Source organism: Littorina saxatilis, linkage group LG8 (assembly GCF_037325665.1).
Source record: "Littorina saxatilis isolate snail1 linkage group LG8, US_GU_Lsax_2.0, whole genome shotgun sequence".
In the NCBI taxonomy this organism is placed as follows: Eukaryota; Metazoa; Mollusca; class Gastropoda; order Littorinimorpha; family Littorinidae; genus Littorina; species Littorina saxatilis.
In genome coordinates, this window is record NC_090252.1 from 40,791,278 (window position 1) to 40,817,157 (window position 25,880).

The 25,880-nt window shown below is 42.2% G+C and overlaps 3 protein-coding genes and 1 long non-coding RNA gene across 4 annotated transcripts in view; 2 read left to right on the forward strand and 2 right to left on the reverse strand.

The window, feature by feature from the left end:
- The window catches only part of LOC138973551 (uncharacterized), a 495,333-nt gene that overhangs the window by 424,819 nt on the left and 44,634 nt on the right, over nucleotides 1–25,880 (reverse strand). The window lies entirely within an intron of this gene.
- Nucleotides 1–25,880, forward strand: part of LOC138973545 (uncharacterized) — a gene marked incomplete in the record, with an annotated part of 147,938 nt that overhangs the window by 71,504 nt on the left and 50,554 nt on the right.
- LOC138973544 (uncharacterized) overlaps nucleotides 3,958–25,880 on the forward strand; it is an 82,081-nt gene continuing 60,158 nt past the window's right edge. Inside the window, exon 1 of the mRNA XM_070346261.1 lies at nucleotides 3,958–3,973. The gene's annotated coding sequence lies outside the window, so the exon portion shown is untranslated. The remainder of the gene's footprint in view (nucleotides 3,974–25,880) is intronic.
- LOC138973538 (uncharacterized) overlaps nucleotides 4,840–25,880 on the reverse strand; it is a 30,610-nt gene continuing 9,569 nt past the window's right edge. Inside the window, exons 5-8 of the mRNA XM_070346255.1 lie at nucleotides 25,255–25,418; nucleotides 12,388–12,885; nucleotides 11,546–11,904; nucleotides 4,840–11,143 (exon numbers count right to left, since the gene is read on the reverse strand). Coding sequence (XP_070202356.1) covers nucleotides 10,737–11,143; nucleotides 11,546–11,904; nucleotides 12,388–12,885; nucleotides 25,255–25,418 — 1,428 coding nt within the window. The 3' untranslated portion in view covers nucleotides 4,840–10,736. The remainder of the gene's footprint in view (nucleotides 11,144–11,545; nucleotides 11,905–12,387; nucleotides 12,886–25,254; nucleotides 25,419–25,880) is intronic.

Sequence of the window (25,880 nt, forward strand, 5' to 3'; positions counted from 1 at the left end):
TAATAAAGATAAAGGACTCTCTTTTACCACACTTACTACAAATCAATGAATGTAACGGGTTTTGTTTGTACATAACAAACGTTCTAACAACTTGCCTTACTGGGGTTTTTTATTCTGAAAATTGGAACGTTGGCAGTTTCTTTGTTTTTGGATTTACAAATCAAATACAGTTATATAATCACATCATACCTGGCCCTTCAAATTCAGATTTGTTGTATACTTGTTTATTGCAAGTTGATAATGTTTAAAATTCCATTACCCAAAACGACCAACTGGCGTTTTGTAATTTTAGCTTAAGATGAAAGGAACTGTATAGAAAGTGTATAATCTGTCCACAGATTCTGTGTTTGTCTCTGACTTAAAACACTGTTGTATAAATGATAATCAGGTAAAATCAGACTTATTATGTCTCTGAATAATTGTCACCCTTGGTTAAAAAAAAAGCGTGTATTGAAACAAATGTGTAACCACTGACATTGTCATATGAACAAATTAAGAAAACAAAGATTAGATGAAAACGAAAGACATTAATGTGCGTTGTAAACTTCCATTTTGTACAAGTTTCATAATAACATGCGCGCATGACATGAACAGGAGGGAGGTGATTCAGATTTGTGATAAAATACATGCATGGGTGACTCGATAATATGTTGCTCTATGATTAACCAAAACATAGAGACAATTTTCAGAGAATTGAGCATTTTAAGCAAGCCTTGCAAGATGCAGGATCACTATTTCTACTAAATTAAACAATCAAAGCAGAACAAGACGAGCTATTTATCTCCTTCTTCTTCTTCTTCTTCTGCTTTTTCTGGGTTTGTGAACCTTGACTCCCATGTACTCTTAAGCTTGCAGGCAGGAGTGGGCTTTCACTTGTATGGCCATACGTACGTCTCTACCTTACAGTTATGCTTTATTTATTTTTGTGTGAGAGTGTGGATTTTTGATAATCAATTATTCCTTTCTGCCTTTCGTCATTCAGTTGTTGTTATTCTTCTTGTTTGTAGTTTGTTTGTTTCTTTATCTATTTGCTTATATCATTGTCACTGACTTTGTGTTTGAAAATGCCACGACCAAGAAAGCCTGCTGCAGTTGATCCAAAACAACGAACTTTGACGTTTGCGATACCTGATCCTGCTGAAAGTGCTTAAACCAGTTCAAATGATCTAACTTTTCAGGAGAAGTGGAAAATTGAGTTTCCATGGCTGATGAGAGACCCAGACACCGGGGCCATGCTGTGCAAAGATTGCCGAGCCACCAAGGCTTCAAACATTTTTGGAAGGGACGGCTCAAGCAATGTTCAACGATCTGCTCTTGTTAGACATAACGAGAGTGACCAACATCGCATATCAACAGGGACATTCACAAACAGTGATGGCAAAAGACAAACAATACACGAAGCCTTAGCCAGTCAGACTGCCGGAAACAAAACCCATGCAGACGACGGAAACGTGTCAGCAAGACGTGTGTTGATGGAGACCGTATACAGTTCATGATTAATGGAGAAATCCCAGATATCAAATTCCCCAAACTTGTCGAACACATGGTAACTAATTCTCTCTGGGATATCAAATTCCCCAAACTTGTCGAACACATGGTAACTAATTCTCTCTCTCTCTCTCTCTCTCTCTCTCTCTCTCTCTCTCTCTCTCTCTCTCTCTCTCTCTCTCTCTCTCTCTCTCTTTTCTCTCATCATGTCAGATTTTAAATCACATGAATTACAACAATGAAAACAATGCCATTCTTTCTGCGACGTCTCTGAATTTTGTTTTCAAATATTTCTTTTTGATTGATTGATTGGAGATTTATATAGCGCACTGTATTTTTCTTCTTATCGGCCTCCTATCTAATATATAGTAATAATCTTCTAAATCTATTAATTGAGCTTTTTAACTCTGGGGAACTGCGATGCACATGAACTCATAATTGTCAGTTGGTGGCTGGGTTCTGGGTTATTAATAAAAGTTTACTGTTTAGAATTTCAAGCCAGTTTACTTGTTAATTTTGTGAAAGCTCTCAGCCTCTGACTAGTGCTTTGATACCCCGGTAATTGCTGTAAATGTGTAAGTGTTATTCACTTATTGTAATGCTACAAGCAAGAATTTACACATATGACATTTCACAATGGTCATAAATTATTTCCTTTATTCAAAGCACTCTCAAATTGACAATGAAATTTGCACACATTGACATCATGCACATGCAAGAACCTGGTAAAACAGCAAAGCAATACACCGAGTCGCCGACAACATGCCATACCCTTTGGTCAATCAGGAAAGGGTATGAAAACCCTTTACTTTTTGGGTGAAAGGGTATGAATACCCTTGACCTTAGAGCCCGTGCGGAACCCTGATTATATCATAACAGTTTATAAGAACATGAATAAGGAAACACAAGTTAGTTCAAAACGTGACGAGCATTTTGCTTCATAACACAGTATGTTACAGAGTGCTCCTCGTCAAAATATATTCTTAGTTTTAGTAAATGGCTGTCGATGTGTCTTAACATGTGCATTGAATATGAATGATATAACGACATTGATTTACTTTCATTACGACATTTACATGTAAATTCAAGCACACACCATAGGTAAATATCGTATTATTTTAGATCCTTTTCATGATTACCATTTATTTGTGTCATGTATGCATGCAAGGTCCACCTACTACTCATCCTTCTTTCAAAGATTTGTAAGATCGGACAAACAAAACAAGAACAAAACACAAAAGCAAACCATTCAAGTTATTTGTATTGTTATCGCCTTGTTCTTCTCCTTCTTGTTATGCTTTCTGTCGTTCCCTTTTCTGCTTCTACTTCTTGCACTCAAGCTGGCGACTAAGATTGTTTGTACAAGTTCCATTGCTAAGGGTGCTATGATACATACCACTGCTTAAGCCACGCCCACTAGTTCATGTACGCTTGAAGCCAACGCCATTTTGAAAGCACAACAAATAAACTAGGGGGTCAATTGTACTGTACTTCACTGCTGTTTCCTTCAAAAATGTGTGTACAAATTAGTAATAAAACGGCTAACATCTATGATTATTATAAAATAAAATGCATTTGTTTACCTTACAGCTCCCTGCTGGCAGTGTACAATAGAGCAGTGCCGTCCAGGTCTGATCATGTCATAGTTAAACTTGCAGTCTATTCATACCGGTTACTTGGAAACCGCTGCACAGCACAGCAAAGTACAGCTAGTCCCGCTAACTGGAGCTCATTGCACTGTAACATTCTTTTTCTGAAACTACTATTCAGAAGTGATTTTACACAATATTTTTGGGTGTTTTGATTTTGTTTTGCTTTTTTTGTAATTTGTTTCCCCTGCGCGGCACCGTATTGTGCTCATGCACATCGACAGGGAAAAGTTTACATTTTATACAAGGTGCGGCTCCTGACCTAGATAGCCACATGGGTCCAACCTGACCTAAATATCATAGCCACGCCTCCTTTCACCCTGCATGTGAATCTTGTCACTTTGCAAACGTCAATGATGAACCGAACCGAAACTCGACTGCTGCTGTGTACCGAGAAGATATACAATATTTGTGTATTTCCCCCACCTGTTTTCTTTGTGTGTGTGTGTGTGTGTGTGTGTGTGTGTGTGTGTGTGTGTGTGTGTGTGTGTGTGTGTGTGTGTGTGTATGCGTGTGTGTGTGTGTGTGTGTGTGTGTAAGTGCGTATGTGTATGCGTGTGCATCTGCGTATATGTGCATGTGTGTGTGTGTGTGTGTGTGTGTGTGTGTGTGTGTGTGTGTGAGTACGTGTGTGTGTGTACGTATGTGTGTGTATGTGTGTGTCTGTTTTTGTGTCTGTGTTTGTGTGTTTGTTAGTGTGTCCACGTGTTTTCCTAAACGATCAGCTAGTTTGAATGCAACATGAATGTTCCCGTTACTTTTGCATGTAGATAGGGGGCGTATTGAAAAACTAGATGATATACACTGTATGCGGTGAAGGATTTGCTTTCTAGGGCTCTATGCCTTTGAATTCAAAGATCTAGCTGTTGGGCGTTCTTGGAATCACAATTGACAACCATATGATTCATACTCATTTGAAGGGAATAGATATAGTGTTATCGCCGTATGTCTGATTGCCTTAGTGATACAAAAGTAAGAGCGGTTTTGATTAATCATATGACAGGGTCTATCAAATGAAAGATGAGCCCGCAACTCTTGGAGACAAGAGGTCTAAGTGGTTTGTTTTGCAAATAGAAAAGTAAGTTCGCGTGCGTGCGTCTGTGTGCGTACCGTGCGTGGGTGCATGAGTGTGTGTGTGTGTGTGTGTGTGTGTGTGTGTGTGTGTGTGTGTGTGTGTGTGTGTGTGTGTGTGTGTGTGTGTTTTGGTGTGTTTTGTTTGTGTATTTCCCCTCTCCTTGATAAACCCGTTTGAATGTAAATCAAATTAACACATTACACTGGCGTGGTGGTTAGAGGCAAAATACTAAATACAATGTATTCAATAAAGAATGGTTTTCTAGGTTTTCTGGGGCCCTGAGCGTTTCAGTGAATTTATAGTTGATCGATGTGTCAACTGACTTTGATACAAACACACACACACACACACACACACACACACACACACACACACACACACACACACACACACACACACACACACACACAGAGACAACCACACACTTACTAACGCTCGCACACACACATACAAAAGAAAGAAATAACGAAAGAAAGAAAGAACGAACTAAGACGGGAAGAAAGAAAGAAGAAAAGACAGAAATAAACAAACAAAAAAGAGACAGAGAGGCAACGCAGATAAACAAAGAGGCAAACAGTGCCACAAAGACAGACAAAGAGGGAGATAAATAAATTGAGCAGCAACAAGCAGACTGCATTTCTTTTAATAGGCTTGATTTGTTTCTAATATATATCAAAGGCAAAATAATCATGAATTAGAATTATATTCGACTGCTTACAAGACATTGAACTGCTCGACGTGGTTGAGATTTCCTGATACATTGAACGCTTTTCATGTTCCTCTCAAACCATTGCTAAGTTTCTCTTGATTTTCAGTAGTGGTCTTACTTTCATTTAAAGTCGACTAGCTGTCTTGAAATCTCATCTTATATAGTGTTTACAGTTGTTAGCAAAAAAACACTATTTACAGTCGTATCAAATCATGATTTTAAACCTGAAGTTTAAGGTGAGTGCAATTTTGTGATCACAAGTACTTTGTGCATACTGCGACATCAAACATTTTTTTAATTAGCTCGGAATAGTGTGAGCTTGAGACGAAGATTTTAGCAAATATGTGACCCTCCACCACAAAATGAGTCGCATGTCACCTCGCACGGTTCTGCGCTAGGCTTAATATAAGTCCGGGGAGTGTCTGGTAACAGTGTGAGGGTCACCTAAGTCACAGGCTTATAACTCAAACATTTTTCGCTCTTTTCTAAAACGGTTTTCACCACTGGATAGAACATAAAAAGCTCTTTAGGAACATGTAAAAATATGAAAATCATGCAAAGGTGACAGTCATGCGACTCATTCCGTGGTAGAGGGTCACATATGTGAATGATTTTTTGTTTGTGACAACTGCAAAACCTGGATGCATCAGCGAGATTACACGGAGTTAGTCATATCTGACATCCACTGTCCTACATAACAGTTTTACTTGCAATTATTGTAGAAAATAGTTATTAAGACGAGGCTACATATCATTTTACTTTGCATGCGCTTCAAGTATCTAACAACTGCTTCAAAAGATGTTTTTGGTCCTCAGGGATTATTGATACACAATTAAGGTACATATGTTCTGTTTATGTAAAGAAGCAACAATAAAACAAATCACGTGCTCATACATATTTAGAAAATATTTGTTTGTTTGTTTGTTTGTTTGTTTGCTTAACGCCCAGCCGACCACGAAAGGCCATATCAGGGCGGTGCTGCTTTGACATATAACGTGCGCCACACACAAGACAGAAGTCGCAGCACAGGCTTCATGTCTCACCCAGTCACATTATTCTGACACCGGACCAACCAGTCCTAGCACTAACCCCATAATGCCAGACGCCAGGCGGAGCAGCCACTAGATTGCCAATTTTAAAGTCTTAGGTATGACCCGGCCGGGGTTCAAACCCACGACCTCCCGATCACGGGGCGGACGCCTTACCACTAGGCCAACCGTGCCGGTTTAGAAAATAATGCTTGACACCAAAATACCTATTATGTGGTTAAACAAAGCTACCAAAAAGAAAGAAGAATATATTTACTGAGACTGTACATGCATTTGAGTAGTAAGATCGCTTTAAGTTATTGCAGTAACATTGGTTTATAGATTCATGCCTTTTGGACTAATGGAACCTGTACACCACTGAAGGTCTGTACAGGCTTTTGCATGAATCAAAAGCATCTTTTGATTTGGACACATACCTAAACTCAACACTCTGGTTTTGAGTTTATGATATTTTTGCAAAATTGGAAGATTTGACAACATGAATTTTGCAAATTGGCGTAGATTAAAACTACGAAACTAATTCGGAAAACAAATTCAACTTATATGCAGCAGCCAGGTTATGAATACTCTGTGCGTGTTAAAGTTAAAGGACATCAGTTTTTCGTGTGTTTACGCCTTAAATCTGTAGGGTTCAGGCAAAACAATATAAAAAAAACCTCAAATGTATCCCAAATCATTTCATGATGTAGAGTGATTAGCAGTTACAAAGAACAAAAAACAACTAAATATAGCAACATGTAAAGCAATGCAAACTGCAGGTAAAATATTTTTTTGTTGTGAGTCTGTAAAGCAGCTGCAGGCATTTAAGTGAGTAAGAAATACTGAAAGTTACTAATTTTTTTTTAAAAAGGAAATAAAACAGAGTGAAACAGATGACATTATTCAAAAGATAAAATAAAACACAAAATATTAGACAAGTAAATACTTTTAGATAAACAAGAAAATGTGCAATTTCAAAAGCAAAAAAAGCGAAATGCATTCAATCCAACTGAATGCTGTAACAAAACATAACAGTGCCTGTCACCTTCACATCACGGATGGTAAATATGCATTAAGAAACTGCACAAGGAAGCTTGGTATCAAATTTAACTTATTTCTAAATTCGTGGGCAATTTTGATTGCTATAATTTGTACTTTTGTGTGTGGAAAACTAACAAATATATTTATTATGCACATGCATACTTATGATCAAGACAAGAAAAAACTAAAGTCGAATTTAAAATGCTCCAACAGGTCAATAGTAATTTGTTACATCGAAAAAGCCACAAGTAAAGAAACTATACACTTGCAGATGAAATTAACACGTAGAGCGAGCATGTAATTTTTGACAAGTCGTGAAGTAGCTACTAATATTACCTTTTCAATCAAAAGGTCATTGCAGTAACCTAATTGTCACGTTCCACTTGCATGTCATTACACTTGATGCTCTCAGACAGAGGAATCAAACAAACACATTGATAATAAAAGAACAATGCTCATCAAAACAACAACAATAACAACATCAGCAATAGCGAAGCAACACAATTATTGATCACATTAGACACACAATCCCGACCACCCTCCACCCCCCCCCCCCCAAAAAAAAAAAAAAAAAAAAAAGGAAGAACATGTGTACATTGACTACCTAAATTAAACTATTAGTCTAGTAAATAAAATCAAACCCCTACCTTGTTTAAAAATCCAAAATAATTGTCGAAAACTGATTTTCATAGAGTACACCTTTTATCTTAAAATACCTGATGTCTACATAAAATGTCAAAGCCAAAGCAAGTTAAAAAAAAGCCTCAATTGTTACAGGAAATACATAAACATAACCAATCAACACACAGAGTAACACACACACACACACAAACAAGAACAAACACACTCTTTAGACCCATAATACTTGTGAAGCAAACAAACAGAAAAGCAAATTTTGTTTATCTCTAGAACCACTTCACCTCACATGACAAATTGCAGAACAACAACAATATAACATCAACACAAAGGTATTACCTAGATACACATAGCAACTCATCAAGGAATGCAAACATCATTGGACCTTACATCGATCATTTTTCAATTGAAGCATTAATACTGAGCACACTGAAAATGTTTCAGTGCAGATTTATATAAAAGACGAAATGAAAGAAAACCGATTAAGGCTTGACCCCATCCAACCAACACCTACCCCTCCTATCCCATCTGCCCACCCTCTCCTACACATACACAGTTTAAGTAAGTTTGAATGTCATGTTATGACAAACGCAAATAAGAAATGATGCTTATTTAAAAAAAAGTTAATTTAATTTCTGCAAGCTTCCACCAATACAAAAACAAAAAAGTACTACATACACGAACATAAAAGGAAGTTAAACATAAACGCCTTAACAGGCTTAAAGGACAAAACAACACTACATTTTGTCCGCATAAAAAACGTCTCTTGTAATCACTGAATAAATGACAGGCAGCTCCATGTATTTTGGTACAAAATACTTTAATCAACATACAAACACTGTTAAACAATATTGCAATAAGAAATGTACAGATTTTGCAAGAACAAAGCAACATCAAAATCGTGTAAATAATGTTGAGGAAAAAAACCCATCATACTGCAAAAAAGCAATGTCACTCTTGTGTAAGCTTAATTAATTTTGAGATAAAGCATTCCGATGCACACAAATCAAGGATGAAAGGATTTCGAATCCCAAAGGACATAATCAATGGGAAAAGGATATAACATACAATGACAAAGTTACATACTTGAAAATATGCAACCACACAACAACTTTATTTCATGTACAAGTTCTGATAACCGAGACATTTTGGGAATGTTTTGTTTTTATTTTGCAATATTGCCTTGCAAAGCAAGATACACAAAAGACAATACTGAAGACCTTTTGTGTTTCAGTTTATAATGCTCCACAGAGAAACACCTACCACCTTGTATAATATCAGAAAGATGGGAGCAACAGGATGATAAACATGCCTCTAGGACCACACACAAAAAGAATCGTAATAAAACAGAATAGGTAACTTTACAAAAGAAAAAAAACAACGTCTTAATCTATGATGGTTCACTGCTCTCGGTGTGTAACGTAAGTTTTACTAGAAAAGACACAGAGCATAACTAAACCTCTCTCAGCATGTTTATACATGCAAATACAATTGCACAACAATGGCATTCAATGAAGTAAACAGCCCCCCATCCCATTTCTCTGTAATAAACAAAGAATCACATTAGAGAGACATACATATACAAAATGCAATCTAGAAAGCGCAATAACAAATACACACAGTTGATTATTTTTTTAATTTGGCATTAACTTCCAGTACTTCAGTAAAGTGAATTCATATATTTCCATGAATACAAAATGCAAAATCAAATAAAAGAACAAAAGCAAGAGCCACTTTACCACGTGATCAGGTCCACGTGCATACATGTACAAAAACAGGATTAGATGAACTCTTGAGTTTCGGGGTTCACAATTTAAGTGTATCTTTCATTTCGACAAGCAATATTAAGGCAAGCCAACACAAATATGTACATAAACAGAGAGAGAGAGAGAGAGAGAGAGAGAGAGAGAGAGAGAGAGAGAGAGAGAGAGAGAGAGAGAGAGAGAGAGAGAGAGAGAGAGAGAGAGAGAGAGAGAGAGAGAGAGAGAGAGAGAGAGAGAGAGAGAGAGAGAGAAGCATTGAAGAATTCTCAACTCTAATTCACAATATGTCTACTGAGTTTTAGGAAAAGAAATAAAAGCAGAAAACATCTTGGGTTTATTATTTCATTGACAGGGATCCACCAAAGTGTGTTTGTCAGCTGTGCATTTAACAGCGAAGTGAATGTGTTTATTTCATTGTACATAACTATTCATTTATATTTCCAAGGAATTTGAACCAAAATAGAAGTACAAAATAACCTTATTTCCAGAAATATTGTTTTGATTAAAGTCCAGTTTAAGACAACTACGGTTGTTCCATTGTAACCTACGGTGTTTCCCTCAAGACCATCTATCAGTTTAGACAACAGCAATGACAGTCTTTGAGAACATTAGCACTGAAGCGTGTCACCAAGTCCAGTGCACAATATTCCAAAACTGTCAACCAAACTGAGGTAATGTATGGGAAAGTGACACATGTAATATAATTATTGTGGATACATGGGGAATTAAACCTTGAGCACTTGAAAACAGATACTGCACTGTGAGTGCCAAATCTACACCCATTATATTTCTGGGGTGGTTTTTTTTGGATCACGTTTCCAATTAGCGGTGCTGAACCATCTGAACAGATCACAGTATTCTATCTACATACTGCTGCTGCTCATGTTCACATGGGGCTTTATCTTCCGGAAACACTGTGCAAGAAGAAGGGTCACCACCATAAGCTTGAGCTTGTTGATGATCCGTAACATGTATCATGTTCAAATACATAATGTGAATTGTTGAATAAACACTGTTTAAACCAAGAAGAAGAAGAAGAAGAAGAAGAAGAAGAAGAAGAAGAAGAAGAAGAAGAAGAAGAAGAAGAAGAAGAAGAAGAAGAAGAAGAAGAAGAACAACAACAACAACAACAACAACAACAACAACAACAACAACAACGCAAACAACATGAGTCAATAACAATCCATTTCTAAGTGAAGCACATAAGTAAGCATACAATAAAACACACAGTAAACAAATAGCATGATTTACACCAGGGGAGATACATTACAACACCTGACCTCGTAGAGAGTACAGCATCAGCTTGGTCGTCTGCTTAATGTACTTGCAAGGTGACTACAGTTCCTTTCAGTGTTCCATTTTCTCAATACCAGTCCCTCCTCTTTCAGAACTCACATTACCCCGACTCTGGGATTGTGGTCGTTTGAGCCACATCAGTAGACAGGTGCATCGTGACATCGCCCAGAGTTTGCCCCAGTCTACCTCGTATTCAGCACCGTCATGCTGAACGAAGATGACAATTTTTCTTTCCAAGCCGTTGACAGTGATGCAGTTGGCAGCTACCACCTTGTCAAGTTCTGTCATGGATGCTACCTTTTCAAGGCCTGCCTCATCATCTGCGTCGAGGACTGTGACAGGAAATCCGCCATCCCTCAAACCTCGTATGAGGCCACTGTCCTCTCTGAACTGGGGGCCATAGGTCAAAAGGAACACGTCGGACGGCTTAGGGGGCGTGGGACTGCGATCATCTTTGGCTGTAAGAATTAATACAGTCAGAACAGATTGTAATACATTGTTACATTCTTGTATTGTAGCTTGATATGATTACCTTATTGTTTCTCTTGTCATTTTTATTAATAAAAATAAGAAGTTATAAATAGTATATGACAAAAAACTGGCATTGGAAACATATGCAACGGCAATTTCTCTGTTGGAGTCCAACATGTTTCCAACCCAAACGTCTTCAAAAGCTGTGGTAATAATGATCTACATATACTTCCAATTGCATCAACTTTTTGAACGAGACACGTGCTCCTGCTTAACAATTGGTATATGTTTTCCACCCTGGAGAACGCCTTCAGTTTTCACATGTTTTCAAAATTATTCTGACTTTTGGGAACCCTTGATTTCCCTATTTGTGATATTTTGTCATTTACCTGCTTCGCCAACGTGCAGATGATGAAGTTGCCTTGCAATCTCTTTTCCGCATTCTTCACACTCAGGCGTGTCCTTCTCTTGAGCGTGTCCCTCCCCTTCATGAATCAGTTCCTGGGCAGGATGACCATCAGCGGGCGCAGGGGTGGGGAGATCTGTGTAGTTGTACACGTGTTGTCCCAGGAAACCGCGGTGCTCTTGAACTAGACGAGTAATCATGGGTGGTGTCCTCAGCGCTTCAGTCAGCCTGACCTCCGTGAGACATGACGGGCGTGATTTGTTGAACAAAGAGGCTGCCCATAGGTGTAGAGTTCCCACACGGCGAAGAAGCTCATCGCAAAAGCGAAGGAAAGGCTCGTTGCTGAAAGAATATGCACAAAACCGGTAAAAAAAAAAAGATAATTGTTAAAACATTGTACAAGGAAGCTCTTTATCAAAAGATTGTCGTCGTTATCTGTGTTAAGTATCATGCGTTACTGAATCTACAGCTTTTCATATTTTCACAGCTTTGGAATCACACAATTCCAAGGGGTTATGTGTTTTTAAACAGCACTTTAAGCAATGACTGAAGTATTCATACTCTGATTGTTGTTGCATCTCTACCGTCTGGCTGCCTTCTGTGTGTTATGGGAACCCTTTGCTGAATTGTTTTAAGTTGCTGAGACACCATTTACGTAGTCAGCATAATATGCTGCCAGGCCTACTTTCAAGTGAAAGCATACTCTAATCTCGGTTACAAGTCTGGATATAAATTATCTATGGTGGCTAACATAGTCGTGTACACGAAGGAAGGTGTAGGTATATTTGATGAATTCTATTCAATATTATTATCTAACGCACTCACTGGCCATGACAATCGGAAGCTTCGTCCATGATGACGAAGAGCTCATTTTGTGATCCCTGCTCGTTAGCGGCTTTTATGAGTCGCGATGTGGCTTGCATGCGATCAAACGGCATGTTGAAGATGTGCACGTGAACGAGATGCGTGGACTGTGGTTCCGATTTCTTCAGTTGACTGGCAATCATGTACGTCGCTGCTCGACTTTCCTTGCGTGCGCTCACGACATGGACTGGTTTGCCCTGACGTAACCTCTCCTGCCCTTTCAATAGAAGCATCAAAGACTTGCCCGTTCCAGGGGGACCTGTCAGGAATGCTCGCGACAAAGCCCTGTTGTTTAAGATTTCCACCTGGCTTGGGTGGAGAACGATGTCGACTGGAGCGAATCTGTCTCCCGCCTCAGCGACCCCTTCCCCTGGAGTGCGAACATCTTTGTGCTGAGTTTGGGCCAGGCGGGGTACCGTGGAACAGGGAACCGAAACTGTTGTTGCAGGGCCTGCAAATCTGAGAAGACGAATTGAACATATTAGAAACAGACACACTATATGATATAACTGTCACGATTAGGTGACAGGGATCAAGAAAAGGTCACTCGGTGGGGTGCCCTCTCTTGATCCAGTGCGACAGAAAGCGTCTGTTTTCCGTCACCGGATGCGGATTCTGCTGACAGCGCCAAACAAGCACGAGATTTCTGTTTTTGCACGCTTTTCACGGAGTGGTTTTTGCTATAGAATTGTCGATAGCTGAACTTATTAGGTGACAAGGTTAGTCACGTGTTATTGTCTAGGTGGTCTGTGAGAGACACAAGGACGGCGCACTTGACACCCAGCGGCAGAAGAAGGATCGAATACGACGGTTTCTAGAGTATGATGGATTTCACCGGATAGAATATTCGGCACTCTAGGGGAACTTCAGCGAGTTATCACCTTCTCACTGCCACATGTTTTGCTGAGGACGAGTCGTCAAATCTTTCCTTCGTCGTGCGATGGTTTTCGCATAAGTATTCGACAAGGGGTTTCTGGAGGTTGTTGTCACTGTTGACGAACAGAGGCCATTCCAGGGAGGAAGCGGGTTTTGCTTCCATGAGAGTGCTACATTCATAGGCTGTTTGAGGTAATAAATCATTATTTAACGCTGTTGACGAGTCTGTGTTTGTGGAATGAAATACTCTCTGTTGTTCTCTCCAGGTTAGCGCATAATTTGCTCTCTGTGACGCTAAAATACTAATCTGTATATGGTTTTTGCAGATAGGGAGAGAAAGACGAAAAGACGGCTGTTTTGTTGTGAAAAGTCCATTAATTTTGTGCAGGCCCACGTGCTCGATGAGATATGTAAAGATGACATGTTTAAAGGTGGAGGGTGAGGGGTAGCTGACATGTTTAGTGCACCGATGCTTTCTGTTTGCAGCCTTCGTTTTCCTAACTTCTATTCGGCTGCCTTCTGGGGGACCACGCTAACCAGCACACCGGCTAACCAGCGAACCGGCTAACCAGCGAACCGGCTAACCAGCTAACCAGCGACTGGGTGCGGCGCCTGATGCCTCCACAGTTCCCTGCTTCGTCACCACGCTAACCAGCACTTCATTCGACAGAGCAGTTGTGGAGGCTAAAAAGACTAATTACAGGCCGTCCACCCAGTGGCCAAAGAAAGCTAAGTGCACCATGTCTTTGCACCCCGTTGACCACCGTTGTTATTTTTGCTATCTGTGATTATACTCGAGTAGTGACGACGTGGGGTGTGTGACACCTGCATGAACTAGCACTTTTGGAGCAGAACAGTCGTATTTTCTTATCTTTACATTGGGATCAGCGTGTTACTATAATTTTCTATTCTAACTGGCCTTTTGTCAGTGACCATTGGTTTTTACGTTTTGTGAACGTAAAAGTACATATTCTGAGTGAAGTCTCGAGGGAGGTGGCGAGTATTTACATAAACAGGCGTCTGAAACTTATACTTTTGTTGTCTCTATTTAATTGTATGACTGCGAGAGTGGATCGTGGTGTGGTTAGTTGGTTAGTAGTAACTAACCGTTTCATAATCACCTTAAGCAGACCTGTTTACCCTTACGATTTTGGCGTAATTTATTACGATTTTTTGCAAAAAATACGCCATTCCGCTATCCGTGTCAAGACTACGATTTTCATAATAAAAAAAATTTAAAAAAAATAAAAATAAATTTTTTTTTTTATCAATTCACATGTTTGGCATTGTTTTTTTCAATGGCAAAATGGGGTGAAAAAGCACAGGACTGACCAGAGATCATGTCTGTCTGATGAGACGCTGGAGAGCCTTATTCTAGTGGTGAAGTCTCGCCCTCACTCATTCGGCAAGCGCAAGTACAGTAGAGAAGCGCTTGACACACTGAAAAAGGCCTACTACGAGCAAAAGAAAAAGAATCAGTGATGCATGTGCTTTTGATGTGATCTTCTTTGAAATTATGATGACTACAAAAACTGACTGATGTGTTTTGTTTGTGAATGATGGATATATGTGCATGATTGCGTTTCGCAGACACAGTTGTCATGTGCGTTGTAATTGGCGACGAATGCTGGATGATTACTATTTTTGTGCCAGGATTACTATTTTTGGGGCTGAGCATTACTCCAAAACATTTATGGGGGTAAACAGGTCTGCTTAAGTGATATATTGAAACGTGACACATGGGGGCCAAGCCGGGATTTACTCAGTTAATTTCCAACCGATAAAGACCCACCAATTAAGGATAACTAAGAGCAGATAATCTCGTCAGTGCTCGACTTATTTTCTGCTTGGTGCTACCCTTTTTTGTATAGTTTTGATCATATACCACACCTTAAGCGATTCACATCTTGCAGGAAATGTAAATTGTAATTTGTGAGCAATTGTATGCGCTAACTGTGATTACTTCCCTTTCCTTTGTTTGTGAATCTTTGTTGCTGTTCGTTCAGAGTGTTCCGTTGCAGAGAGCTGAGCGGGGTTAGCGGATTTGTTATTCGTTTTACTCATTGTTCTCTACATTGTTGTTTCGCATTCTGTAACAGATTACATTTCTACCGTCTTGTTTTACTTGGATTTTTCTCCATATTTTGACTTTGTTGGAATTTGGGGGGGAAAGGTCCGAGGACTTATGTCCTAACCAAGGCTGTGGGAAACACTCTGTTTCACCGCAAAAAGCAGCCGATAAAGTAGGCCACGGCTGTGGGAAACATTTTGTTTTACCGCAAAAAGCAGCCATAAAGTAGGCTACGCGTTTTGTTCTACACCGTTTGGATTTTTCTTCTCCATTTTCTGGTTGCTGGATTTTTGTATCCATTGTTTCATCACCGCGTGTTCTAGCTATAGCTGCGTTAGACTTACCTTTGTGATAAAGCTTTTCTAAACTAACCATGGCTACAGGGGGATCTCCTACAAGGAGAATAACTTTTGAGACTCCTGGTAGTGAGGAACAGACAGAGCGAGACGCACGCGTTAGAGCGCGTAGTTTAGTTAAACGCAAGGAGCTGGAACGTAGGGAAGACATAGAGCGACAGACGAGAAAAGAAGAGCTTGACAGACAAGAACGACAGGCTGAACGTGAGAGACAGGAACGACAAGACGAACGAGACAGACAGGAAAAGAAAGACGAACGTGACAGACAAGAAAGGAAAGAGAAAGACGAACTTGACAGACAAGAAAGGGAACGAGACAGACAGGAAAAGAAAGACGAACGTGACAGACAAGAAAGGAAAGAGCAGGCGGAACGCGAGCACCAGCTAGAACTAGCTAGGCTACAGGCCGAGAAGGGTACGCTTACTCAGGCTAGCGCGCCGACGTTTGTTGCTGACCGTACGAGACTGCCGACGTTCGACGATGACAAAGACGAGCTCGACGACTTTCTACGCCGGTTTGAGCGTATTGCATCTGACCAGAAGTGGGAAGAGGCCACGTGGGCTAGCCGCCTCAGCACTTGCTTAAAGGGACGCGCATTGCAACTCTACAACGCTTTGGATGACGAGGAGGCGAGGAACTATCAGGCACTAAAGAAGGCGTTACTCCAGCGCTTCAACCTGACTGCTGAAGCCTACCGACGACGTCTGCGGAACAGCAAGAGACTGAGCGGCGAGCTGAGTCATCAATTTGTGGCACGTCTTAATCTTTACCTGCAGCGCTGGGTGGAGATGGCCGAGAAAAACTGGACCGTCGACGACCTTGCCGACCTCATTGTCATGGAACAACTGATGTCCAGCCTGCGACCTGAGGTGGTGACCTTCGTGCAGGAGCACCAGCCAAAGACTACTCAGGAGGCAGCCGACTGGATCAGAGTACACGAGGACGCCCAGGCGATCTCCGGCAAATCTTCAGGCTCACGGCCGGGAAAATCAGGAAATTCAGGTTCTTCAGGACCCAAGGACGGGAAGGACGATCAGAGCAACAAGGGATCAAGTTCCAGAACTGACATCCAGTGTTTCTACTATAACAAGCGGGGCCACGTGAAGAAAGACTGCCATAAGCGACAGGCTGACCAGAAGGGCGTACATTTTGTTGGCAGTGAGAAGTACAGGGACGTCACGAGCTCATGCACAATTCCACAACTCTGCGTTCCGTGCTCCAGGAAACATTTCCAGCCCCACTGCAACGTCTACGTCAACGGAGTGAAGGGCGAAGGTCTGCGGGACACCGGGGCAGACATGATAGTGGTACGGGCGAGTCTAGTTCCAGCTATGGCCTACACAGGAGACAGCATCAGGGTGAGAATGGCCGAGGCATCTCACGCTTACTACCTGAACACGGCGGTGATCAAGGTCGTAACACCGTTGTTCACGGGGACCATTGTGGCCGTCGTCATGGACGATCCTCCATGCGACCTGCTCATTGGGAACCGTGTCCAGTTTGTGGACGGCGTCACCAGGGAGGTTCCCGTTTATCGGTCTCCCGACGTCATTTCAGTGCTCACGCGGGCACAGGCGGAGCGAGAGGACAAACCTCTCAAACCCCTACCTGCTGCACGAGCTGCCCTGGGGAACGTGACCCCCGCGCTTCTCGCGAAGGCTCAGGATTCTGACCCGACCTTAGCTACTCCTCGGGAGCACGCGAAGTCGGGGAAGGTGAAGCTGAGCGGGAAGCATGGGAGGTCAAAGTTCCTCAGGGAGAAGAAGTTGCTCTACCGTGAGTTTAGCAACAAAGAAGGTGCTTTCAAACAGGTTGTCGTGCCTCGCGAGTTTCGCGAGGGTGTCATGGCAACGGCACACGACTCGATTCTGGGAGGTCATCTTGGCACCAAGAAGACCACGGACCGTGTGTGGCGCCACTTCTATTGGCCAGGCATCTGCACGGATGTCCGACGTTTCTGTGCGTCATGCGATAAGTGCCAGAAGGTGGTTGCCAAAGGAAGGGTGAGGAAGGTCCCCTTAGAGAAGATGCCGCTCATCGACGAACCCTTTCGTCGGGTGGCAGTTGACATCATCGGGCCCATCTTGCCTGCGTCTGAGGACGGAAACAGATACATTTTGACCATGGTGGACTACGCCACTCGATACCCAGAGGCGATCCCTCTGAAATCGATCGAAGCTACGCGAGTAGCTGAGGCACTGGTTACCATGTGGTCCCGGCTGGGAATTCCATCAGAAGTACTCACCGACAGAGGCACGCAGTTCACGGGAGGAGTGATGGCGGAGGCAGCACGACTGCTATCACTGGAGCAGCACTTCACCACTCCTTACCATGCTCAGTGCAACGGACTGGTGGAAAGGTTCAATGGTACCCTGAAAACCATGCTGAGGAAACTGGCTCAGGAGAAACCACGCACGTGGGACAGGTACATCCCAGCACTGCTTTTTGCATACCGCGAGGTTCCTCAGGAGAGCTTGGGTTTTTCCCCATTCGAGCTGTTGTACGGCAGACAGGTACGCGGTCCCATGGCTATTCTGCGTCAGGCTTGGACGGACGAAGAAGCTGACGAGGAGGTGCAGACGACAGCGACCTACATCGTAGAACTCAGGAACAGGATTGAAGAGACCTGCAAATGGCTCAAGAGAACCTGGGAAGAGCAGCACAGCGTTACGCGCGAGGATTCGACCGCAAGGCACGGCCGCGCAGCTTCAAGATTGGAGAACGGGTGTTGCTACTTCTACCTGTCAAACACAACAAGCTACAACTGCAGTGGCAAGGACCTTTTGGGGTGACAGCGAGGGTGGGCCAGAATGACTACAGGATCATGATGCACGGGAAAGCACGCCTGTACCACGCCAACCTGCTGCGCGCCTACATAGAGAGGACTGCCTACGGGGAGAAGAACAAAGACCAGAAGAACAAAGTCAAGAAGACAGAGAAGGTTGCAGTCATCAGGGGTGAAACGAGGGGTTGCTCGTTCCTGAGGACGACCTTTCTGTCTGGAAACAGACCATCAACCTCTGCAATATCTTCAGGTTGCAAGGTTGGCAAACGCCAGACTTATGCGCTGGGCGTTGATTCTCCAACCGTACCAATTCACGGTACGCGTCATTCCGGGCGCCAACAATGTTGGAGCCGATTTTCTCTCTCGAGCTGTAGAGGAGAACATGACTGGGAGCGAAACCGAGGTTTCGTCTTGAAGAGGGGAGGTGTGTCACGATTAGGTGACAGGGATCAAGAAAAGGTCACTCGGTGGGGTGCCCTCTCTTGATCCAGTGCGACAGAAAGCGTCTGTTTTCCGTCACCGGATGCGGATTCTGCTGACAGCGCCAAACAAGCACGAGATTTCTGTTTTTGCACGCATTTCACGGAGTGGTTTTTGCTATCGGGGCAGAATTGTCGATAGCTGAACTTGTTAGGTGACAAGGTTAGTCACGTGTTATTGTCTAGGTGGTCTGTGAGAGACACAAGGACGGCGCACTTGACACTCAGCGGCAGAAGAAGAAGGATCGAATACGACGGTTTCTAGAGTATGATGGATTACACCGAATAGAATATTCGGCACTCTAGGGGATCTTCAACGAGTTATCACCTTCTCACTGCCACATGTTTTGCTGAGGACGAGTCGTCAAATCTTTCCTTCGTCGTGCGATGGTTTTCGCGTAAGTATTCGACAAGGGGTTTCTGGAGGTTGTTGTCACTGTTGACGAACAGAGGCCATTCCAGGGAGGAAGCGGGTTTTGCTTCCATGAGAGTACTACATTCATAGGCTGTTTGAGGTAATAAATCATTATTTAACGCTGTTGACGAGTCTGTGTTTGTGGAATGAAATACTCTCTGTTGTTCTCTCCAGGTTAGCGCATAATTTGCTCTCTGTAACGCTAAAATACTAATCTGTATAATTATGGTTTTTGCAGATAGGGAGAGAAAGACGAAAAGACGGCTGTTTTGTTGTGAAAAGTCCATTAATTTTGTGCAGGCCCAAGTGCTCGATGAGATATGTAAAGATGACATGTTTAAAGGTGGAGGGTGAGGGGTAGCTGACATGTTTAGTGCACCGATGCTTTCTGTTTGCAGCCTTCGTTTTCCTAACTTCTATTCGGCTGCCTTCTGGGGGACCACGCTAACCAGCACACCGGCTAACCAGCGAACCGGCTAACCAGCTAACCAGCGAACCGGCTAACCAGCTAACCAGCGACTGGGTGCGGCGCCTGATGCCTCCACAGTTCCCTGCTTCGTCACCACGCTAACCAGCACTTCATTCGACGGAGCAGTTGTGGAGGCTAAAAAGACTAATTACAGGCCGTCCACCCAGTGGCCAAAGAAAGCTAAGTGCACCATGTCTTTGCACCCCGTTGACCACCGTTGTTATTTTTGCTATCTGTGATTATACTCGAGTAGTGACGACGTGGGGTGTGTGACACCTGCATGAACTAGCACTTTTGGAGCAGAACAGTCGTATTTTCTTATCTTTACACGGGATCAGCGTGTTACTATAATTTTCTATTCTAACTGGCCTTTTGTCAGTGACCATTGGTTTTTACGTTTTGTGAACGTAAAAATACATATTCTGAGTGAAGTCTCGAGGGAGGTGGCGAGTATTTACATAAACAGGCGTCTCTTCTTCTTCTTCTCGATCGCTCAGACAGGGACTCCGGAACTTCTGATGAAGTCTGCAGTACAGCGAAGACTCCGCAGGTTGCCGAAGATCTTCTCCTGAACTGGTGTGTCAGCAGACCATATTTCTGCTCGTAGTTTTTGGTGGATTGGACAGTGTTGGAGGAGGTGTTCCACTGTCATGTCTGCGATGCCACAGTGGCATACAGGCGTGTCCCCAATGTGGAATTTTGAGAACATGTGGTGCCTGAGTCTGCAGTGGCCGGTTCTCAGGCGCACAATGATGACCTGGTCTTTTCTGGAGAGTTGATAGTAACTGTCTCTAGGGTTGTAGTGAGGGTGTTGCTGCAGCCACCTTTTCCGTTGCTTCTCTTTTACAATGGTTTTTGCCTCACCAAATGTAACTTGCTGGTTCTCTTGTGGTAGCTTCCCTCCTTCTTTCGCCAGCCTGTCAGCTTCCTCATTCCCTTGTATGTTGCAGTGTGATGGTATCCATTGGATAACTGTTTTCTCTGTGGATTGCTGCAATGTAGTGAGGGCAGTTGCAAGTTCACTAACGTCCTGGTTTTGGGGGTTGGAGAGTGCTTGCAGCACAGAGAGTGCGTCAGAGAAGATGACTATCTTCCTGCAGATGGTATCTCCTGGGAGCATCAGAGAGTTTTTCAGCACACCAGCGGCTTCCTTCAGCGCTTCTGCCTCGGCCTTGTAGTTGGTGGAGAATTTCCCTGTTGCGATTGACTTCTTTATTGGAGCAGCATCTTTTCGACAGATAAGGATACCTCCACCGCCGTTTCGTGTTGCTTTTTCGGCTGATCCGTCAGTGTATGCGTGGGTCCACTCTTCATTTGGGTACGTTTGGCTGATGTACTCTAGTGTAAGCGCCTTCCTTTCTGCTTCAGACTGGACTTGTTTCTGCAGGATTCCTGGGACAGTTGTACATATCTCAGGGAACTCCTTTCTTTAAAAAGTTGGGAGTGTTGTGGGAATTGAGATTGGTGCAGCCGCTTGTTCCATCAGGTCTGGGTCCCGTCTTTCCAGTCTTCGTGCTTGGGCGGAGTCCTCTCACCGACACTGTTCCTTATCTTCATGAACGACGTCCTGAAAGACATGCCAAAATGGATCCATGGTGCCATATATGCTGACGATCTGGTGATTTGGTGCTCAGAACAATACCTTACCACAGCAACTGTGAGGATGCAGGAAGCACTCAAGAAGATTGAAGACTGGACCCGAAAGTGGATGGTGACACTAAATGCCAAGAAGACAACTTTCACCATCTTTAGCCTCTCAACACGAGTGCAAACTACCACATTGAAAGTAGGAGACCACATCCTGCCTGAGGACAAATCCCCAACCTACCTGGGAATTACTTTTGACCCAAGAATGACATGGAAACATCAGATTGACAGGTGCACAAAAAAAGCCAGACTACGCATGTCTCTGATGAAGAAACTGTCAGGAACGACTTGGGGGGCAGACTACAATGTCCAGAAGACACTCTACACTGGGAGAATCAGACCAGTTTTGGAGTATGGGATGGCAGCCTGGGGAACAGCAGCAAAGTCAAGCTTTGACCGAGCAAGCAAGATACAAAATCAAGCCGCAAGAATCATCACGGGAGCTATGAAATCAACTCCAATTCAGGCAATGGAAACACTGACTGGACTCGAGGCTCTTGAGAGCAGACGGGACACCAAGACTCTCTTGCAATATGCAAAATACAAGAGAATGCAAGCACACCCAATGCATGAACGGACATCAATGCCCACCAAATGCAGACTGAAGAGGGAGAGTTTCATTCACCAAGAACCACGCCGTGGATCGTGTAACTCTGCATTTGCGCCACCGCAACTTTTTATCGCTTCACGCCGACGAAGAGGCAAGCTGCAAGGTAGGTCTCTCACAGAAAATGAAAATTTGTAGGACTTTCAGGCATCATCTAGATTCTTCATTAGTACATTTTAAAGAAGTATATACTCAAGGTCTAAGGCACGTGCTTTTTTAGTCGAAATGTCAGGTTTCGGCAGTTCAGAAGTCCGATTTCTGCTGGAATTGTAGTAAAAATTGCACGATTTGTCTCTTCCTTCGTAACTTCAACGAAACAGCACTAGTTGATGCATTCCCGTGATGATATCCTGTGAGCTAAACATGTCCTTTGTATTCTTGATGAATGCTGTTGCACAATTTTGTCTTTGGGTGACGCACGCGGCAAAAGAAAACACAAACAATTAGACTTCATGTTATACGCCACCGATGCTTGGTGTAATTCGCCACCGCAATTTCACGTCTTGGATGTTATTCGCCACCGCAACTTGTCTAATGAATTGCATAATATGTTGAAGAGTTCAGTGATTCTGTCACTTCCAATTGAAAATATTGATTTGGAGTTGTTCAGTTCAGTGTATAGTTCAGCTTTTGTAGAACACGTTTCTGAGACGCACCTGGCGGCGTTTCACTCCCACATTCTTCGTCATTCTTCTTTCCCGAAAAACGTCACGTCTGTCAGAGGCGTTCTTTTCTCTTCCAGCGTCAAACTGATGAGTTTTTGTGTTGTCGCTGGTAATAGGAATGACTGAATTTTAGAATTATTTCACACACATAAACACCAACGAAGCTTAAGAATTTTAGAATTATGTGGTATTTGGCCCCACAATTTGGTTCCAATCCTGTGTGACATAAACATTGATTAAGATTGTGGAGTGTACTGCAACAAGCATATGCCTTTAAAAAATAAAATGGAGGAGACAAAGAAATCAGACATCAGAAATGAAAATGATCATGGTCAGGGGATGTAGAAACATGTCCACTACAAACAAAATTGAAATGTTTTGGCAGTGGGTTGTAAAAACAGAATAAATAAATTAAATAAATAAATTGAGAAAAAAAATGCATACAGGGGTTAGTTTCACTGATATAAAATCAGTTGTGTTTGTGTGCGGGGGAGGGGGGGGCTGATCTGAGCAGCTTGCCAGTAACTAATAATAATAATAATAATTAAATTTAATACGCGCGATTTCTCATTACGAGCTCAAAGTGCGGCGCTTTGTTTCAACACGTACGCTCACATGGTGACAATCGTACAACACACACTCACCATGTGGTACGAAGGATTAAAGCTGCAATTAGGAAATCAGAATTTGGAAAGATAATTTTTTTTAAATTTTTGCAGATGGGCACAATTAATTTACATTTTTGAAATGGTGGAGGAAAACAAACTGGTAGGACCCGGAAGAAAACCACTGACGACAAGCTTTTAATGCATAGCGTAAACCCAAATTCACTTTATGAACTGTCCCGGCAAGGGATTGAACCCGAGGCCAAGGAAATCAAGCGGATCATAGGGGCAGTACGCTATCCATCCTGCCATTCGTCACCTTACACTAAGTAATGTTCAAACCATGCGGAACGTTTTTGTACATTCTTGTATGTGTAGTCAATCTTCCGAATGTAAATGAATGCATAAGAGAACATGAGGACAAACTTTTCATCAGCGTGCCTTCCTAGAAGTGAAATCTCATTGGTGAAAACGTTGGTCTTCATGTTCTGATGTGTCTTTATTTTGCTGCGTAATCTGTTCAGATCATCACTAGCAGTCATCGATGCATTTCCCACTTGTAAATATAGTATTTTTTTCACTCTTACAGTAAGCACTGTTATATTTCCTATTGATGTCATCATACCCTAAACCTCTTGAATCTCACAGTCCCAGGGATTTTTTTGGGGGGGTCATATATATATATATATAAAAGCACATTCCAGTACATGTGGGTTATACACTCAAGTACAGATAAGCATACTTTTCATACAGAAGAAGAAGAAGTAGAAGAAGAAGAAGAAGAAGAAGTAGAAGAAGAAGAAGAAGAAGAAGAAGAAGAAGAAGAAATACTACAGTTTGATTTGTCAACTCATGGTGCCTTTAAATCCTTTGCATAGGCAAGATCACGCCACGCCCCTGAGTTTAAAACTTGCAGCACTAAAGTTAAAATGCTCCTATCAATTGCTGTCAGTTTTGTGACAAAAATAAAGGTTTAAATGCCTCCACGATGTTGTTGCGTTTGAAAATAACAATTTGCGTAGTGCGGTGGCGAATAACAAAAAATGCGGTGACGAGTTACATCTAACATTGAATTGATGCGGTGGCGAATTACAGAGAGTTGTTGACACTCTGTTTTTATCTGCTTCTTGCAAAGTATATATGGAACTATATACAGAGAAACTACACGTGGAGATTCATAAAACATTAAAGTTATCTGTGAACATGTCCAAGAATAACCAGTAATCTCCGTTTTGTTGCATTTGACGCAGAAACTGAAAATATGCCCAAAACATGGGGAAACGAGAAGAAAAACAGATCGTCACGATCACCAGGGCCATCAAAGCATCAAAAAATATATACAGAAATATAGCTAAGGATATAAGTATGTGAAATGCAACACTTGAGAACATGCTGAGTGCCTAGCATTCTAACAATTTAATTTATCATTCGAGAGACCTACCTCGCAGCTTGCCTCTTCGTCGGCGTGAAGCGATAAAAAGTTGCGGTGGCGCAAATGCAGAGTTACACGATCCACGGCGTGAGAACAGGCGTCTGAAACTTATACTTTTGTTGTCTCTATTTAATTGTATGACTGCGAGAGTGGATCGTGGTGTGGTTAGTTGGTTAGTAGTAACTAACCGTTTCATAATCACCTTAAGTGATATATTGAAACGTGACAATAACTGAAATCTTGCTATTACCACAAGCTAACAAACTGTTTCATTTTGATATTATGTTTTAACAAACATGCGCTTACACACAGAAACACCATTCTCCTATTTTCTTTCCCTACCCCCCCCCCCTCTCTCCCTCTCCCTCTCTCTCTCTCTCTCTCTCTCTCTCTCTCTCTCTCTCACCCCTCACACACTGACCTTGACACAAGATCAAGATAGACATCGTCTGTCATGACAGAGTCATCCCCGGCACGTTTCATTCTTTGCTGCCACCACTGACTTGGACTGCTGATGTCATTAGATGTCAGACAAAGAGTGGCGGGGTCTGTATTTCCGTCTATGTCCAAGCAATCACACAAATCCTGGAAAATAAAGAGAAAATGACATAAACTGAATGTTTTAAATCTTAAAAAGATAGTATTTAGTATGGTCATAGAATCTCAAACCAAAAAAACTGTGCTGACTAAAATAAACTCATACACATATATTTACTGTATTCAAACAATTAAAGTTCATGTCCATAAGCATCTGCCCATATACATCGAAGGGTCATTATTTTCCTTATGAGTTTCAAAATGCATGTTGTTCTAATTACTCCTTTTATTTAGCCCACGGCTCTCTGTGTGGAACTGGGTTAACAGCAGTAACTGCGTCCACAATTACAGTTTCATCTTTTTTATGTGGACGTTTATTCCTTAAGTACCTCATCAATGCACACTTATAACTCACTCCCTCATCTCCAATAACTAAATGAAACAGCGCGGATATATTTGAAGAACAAAAAGTAAATTTTGAAATAAAAATGTTATTACGTATACTGCTTA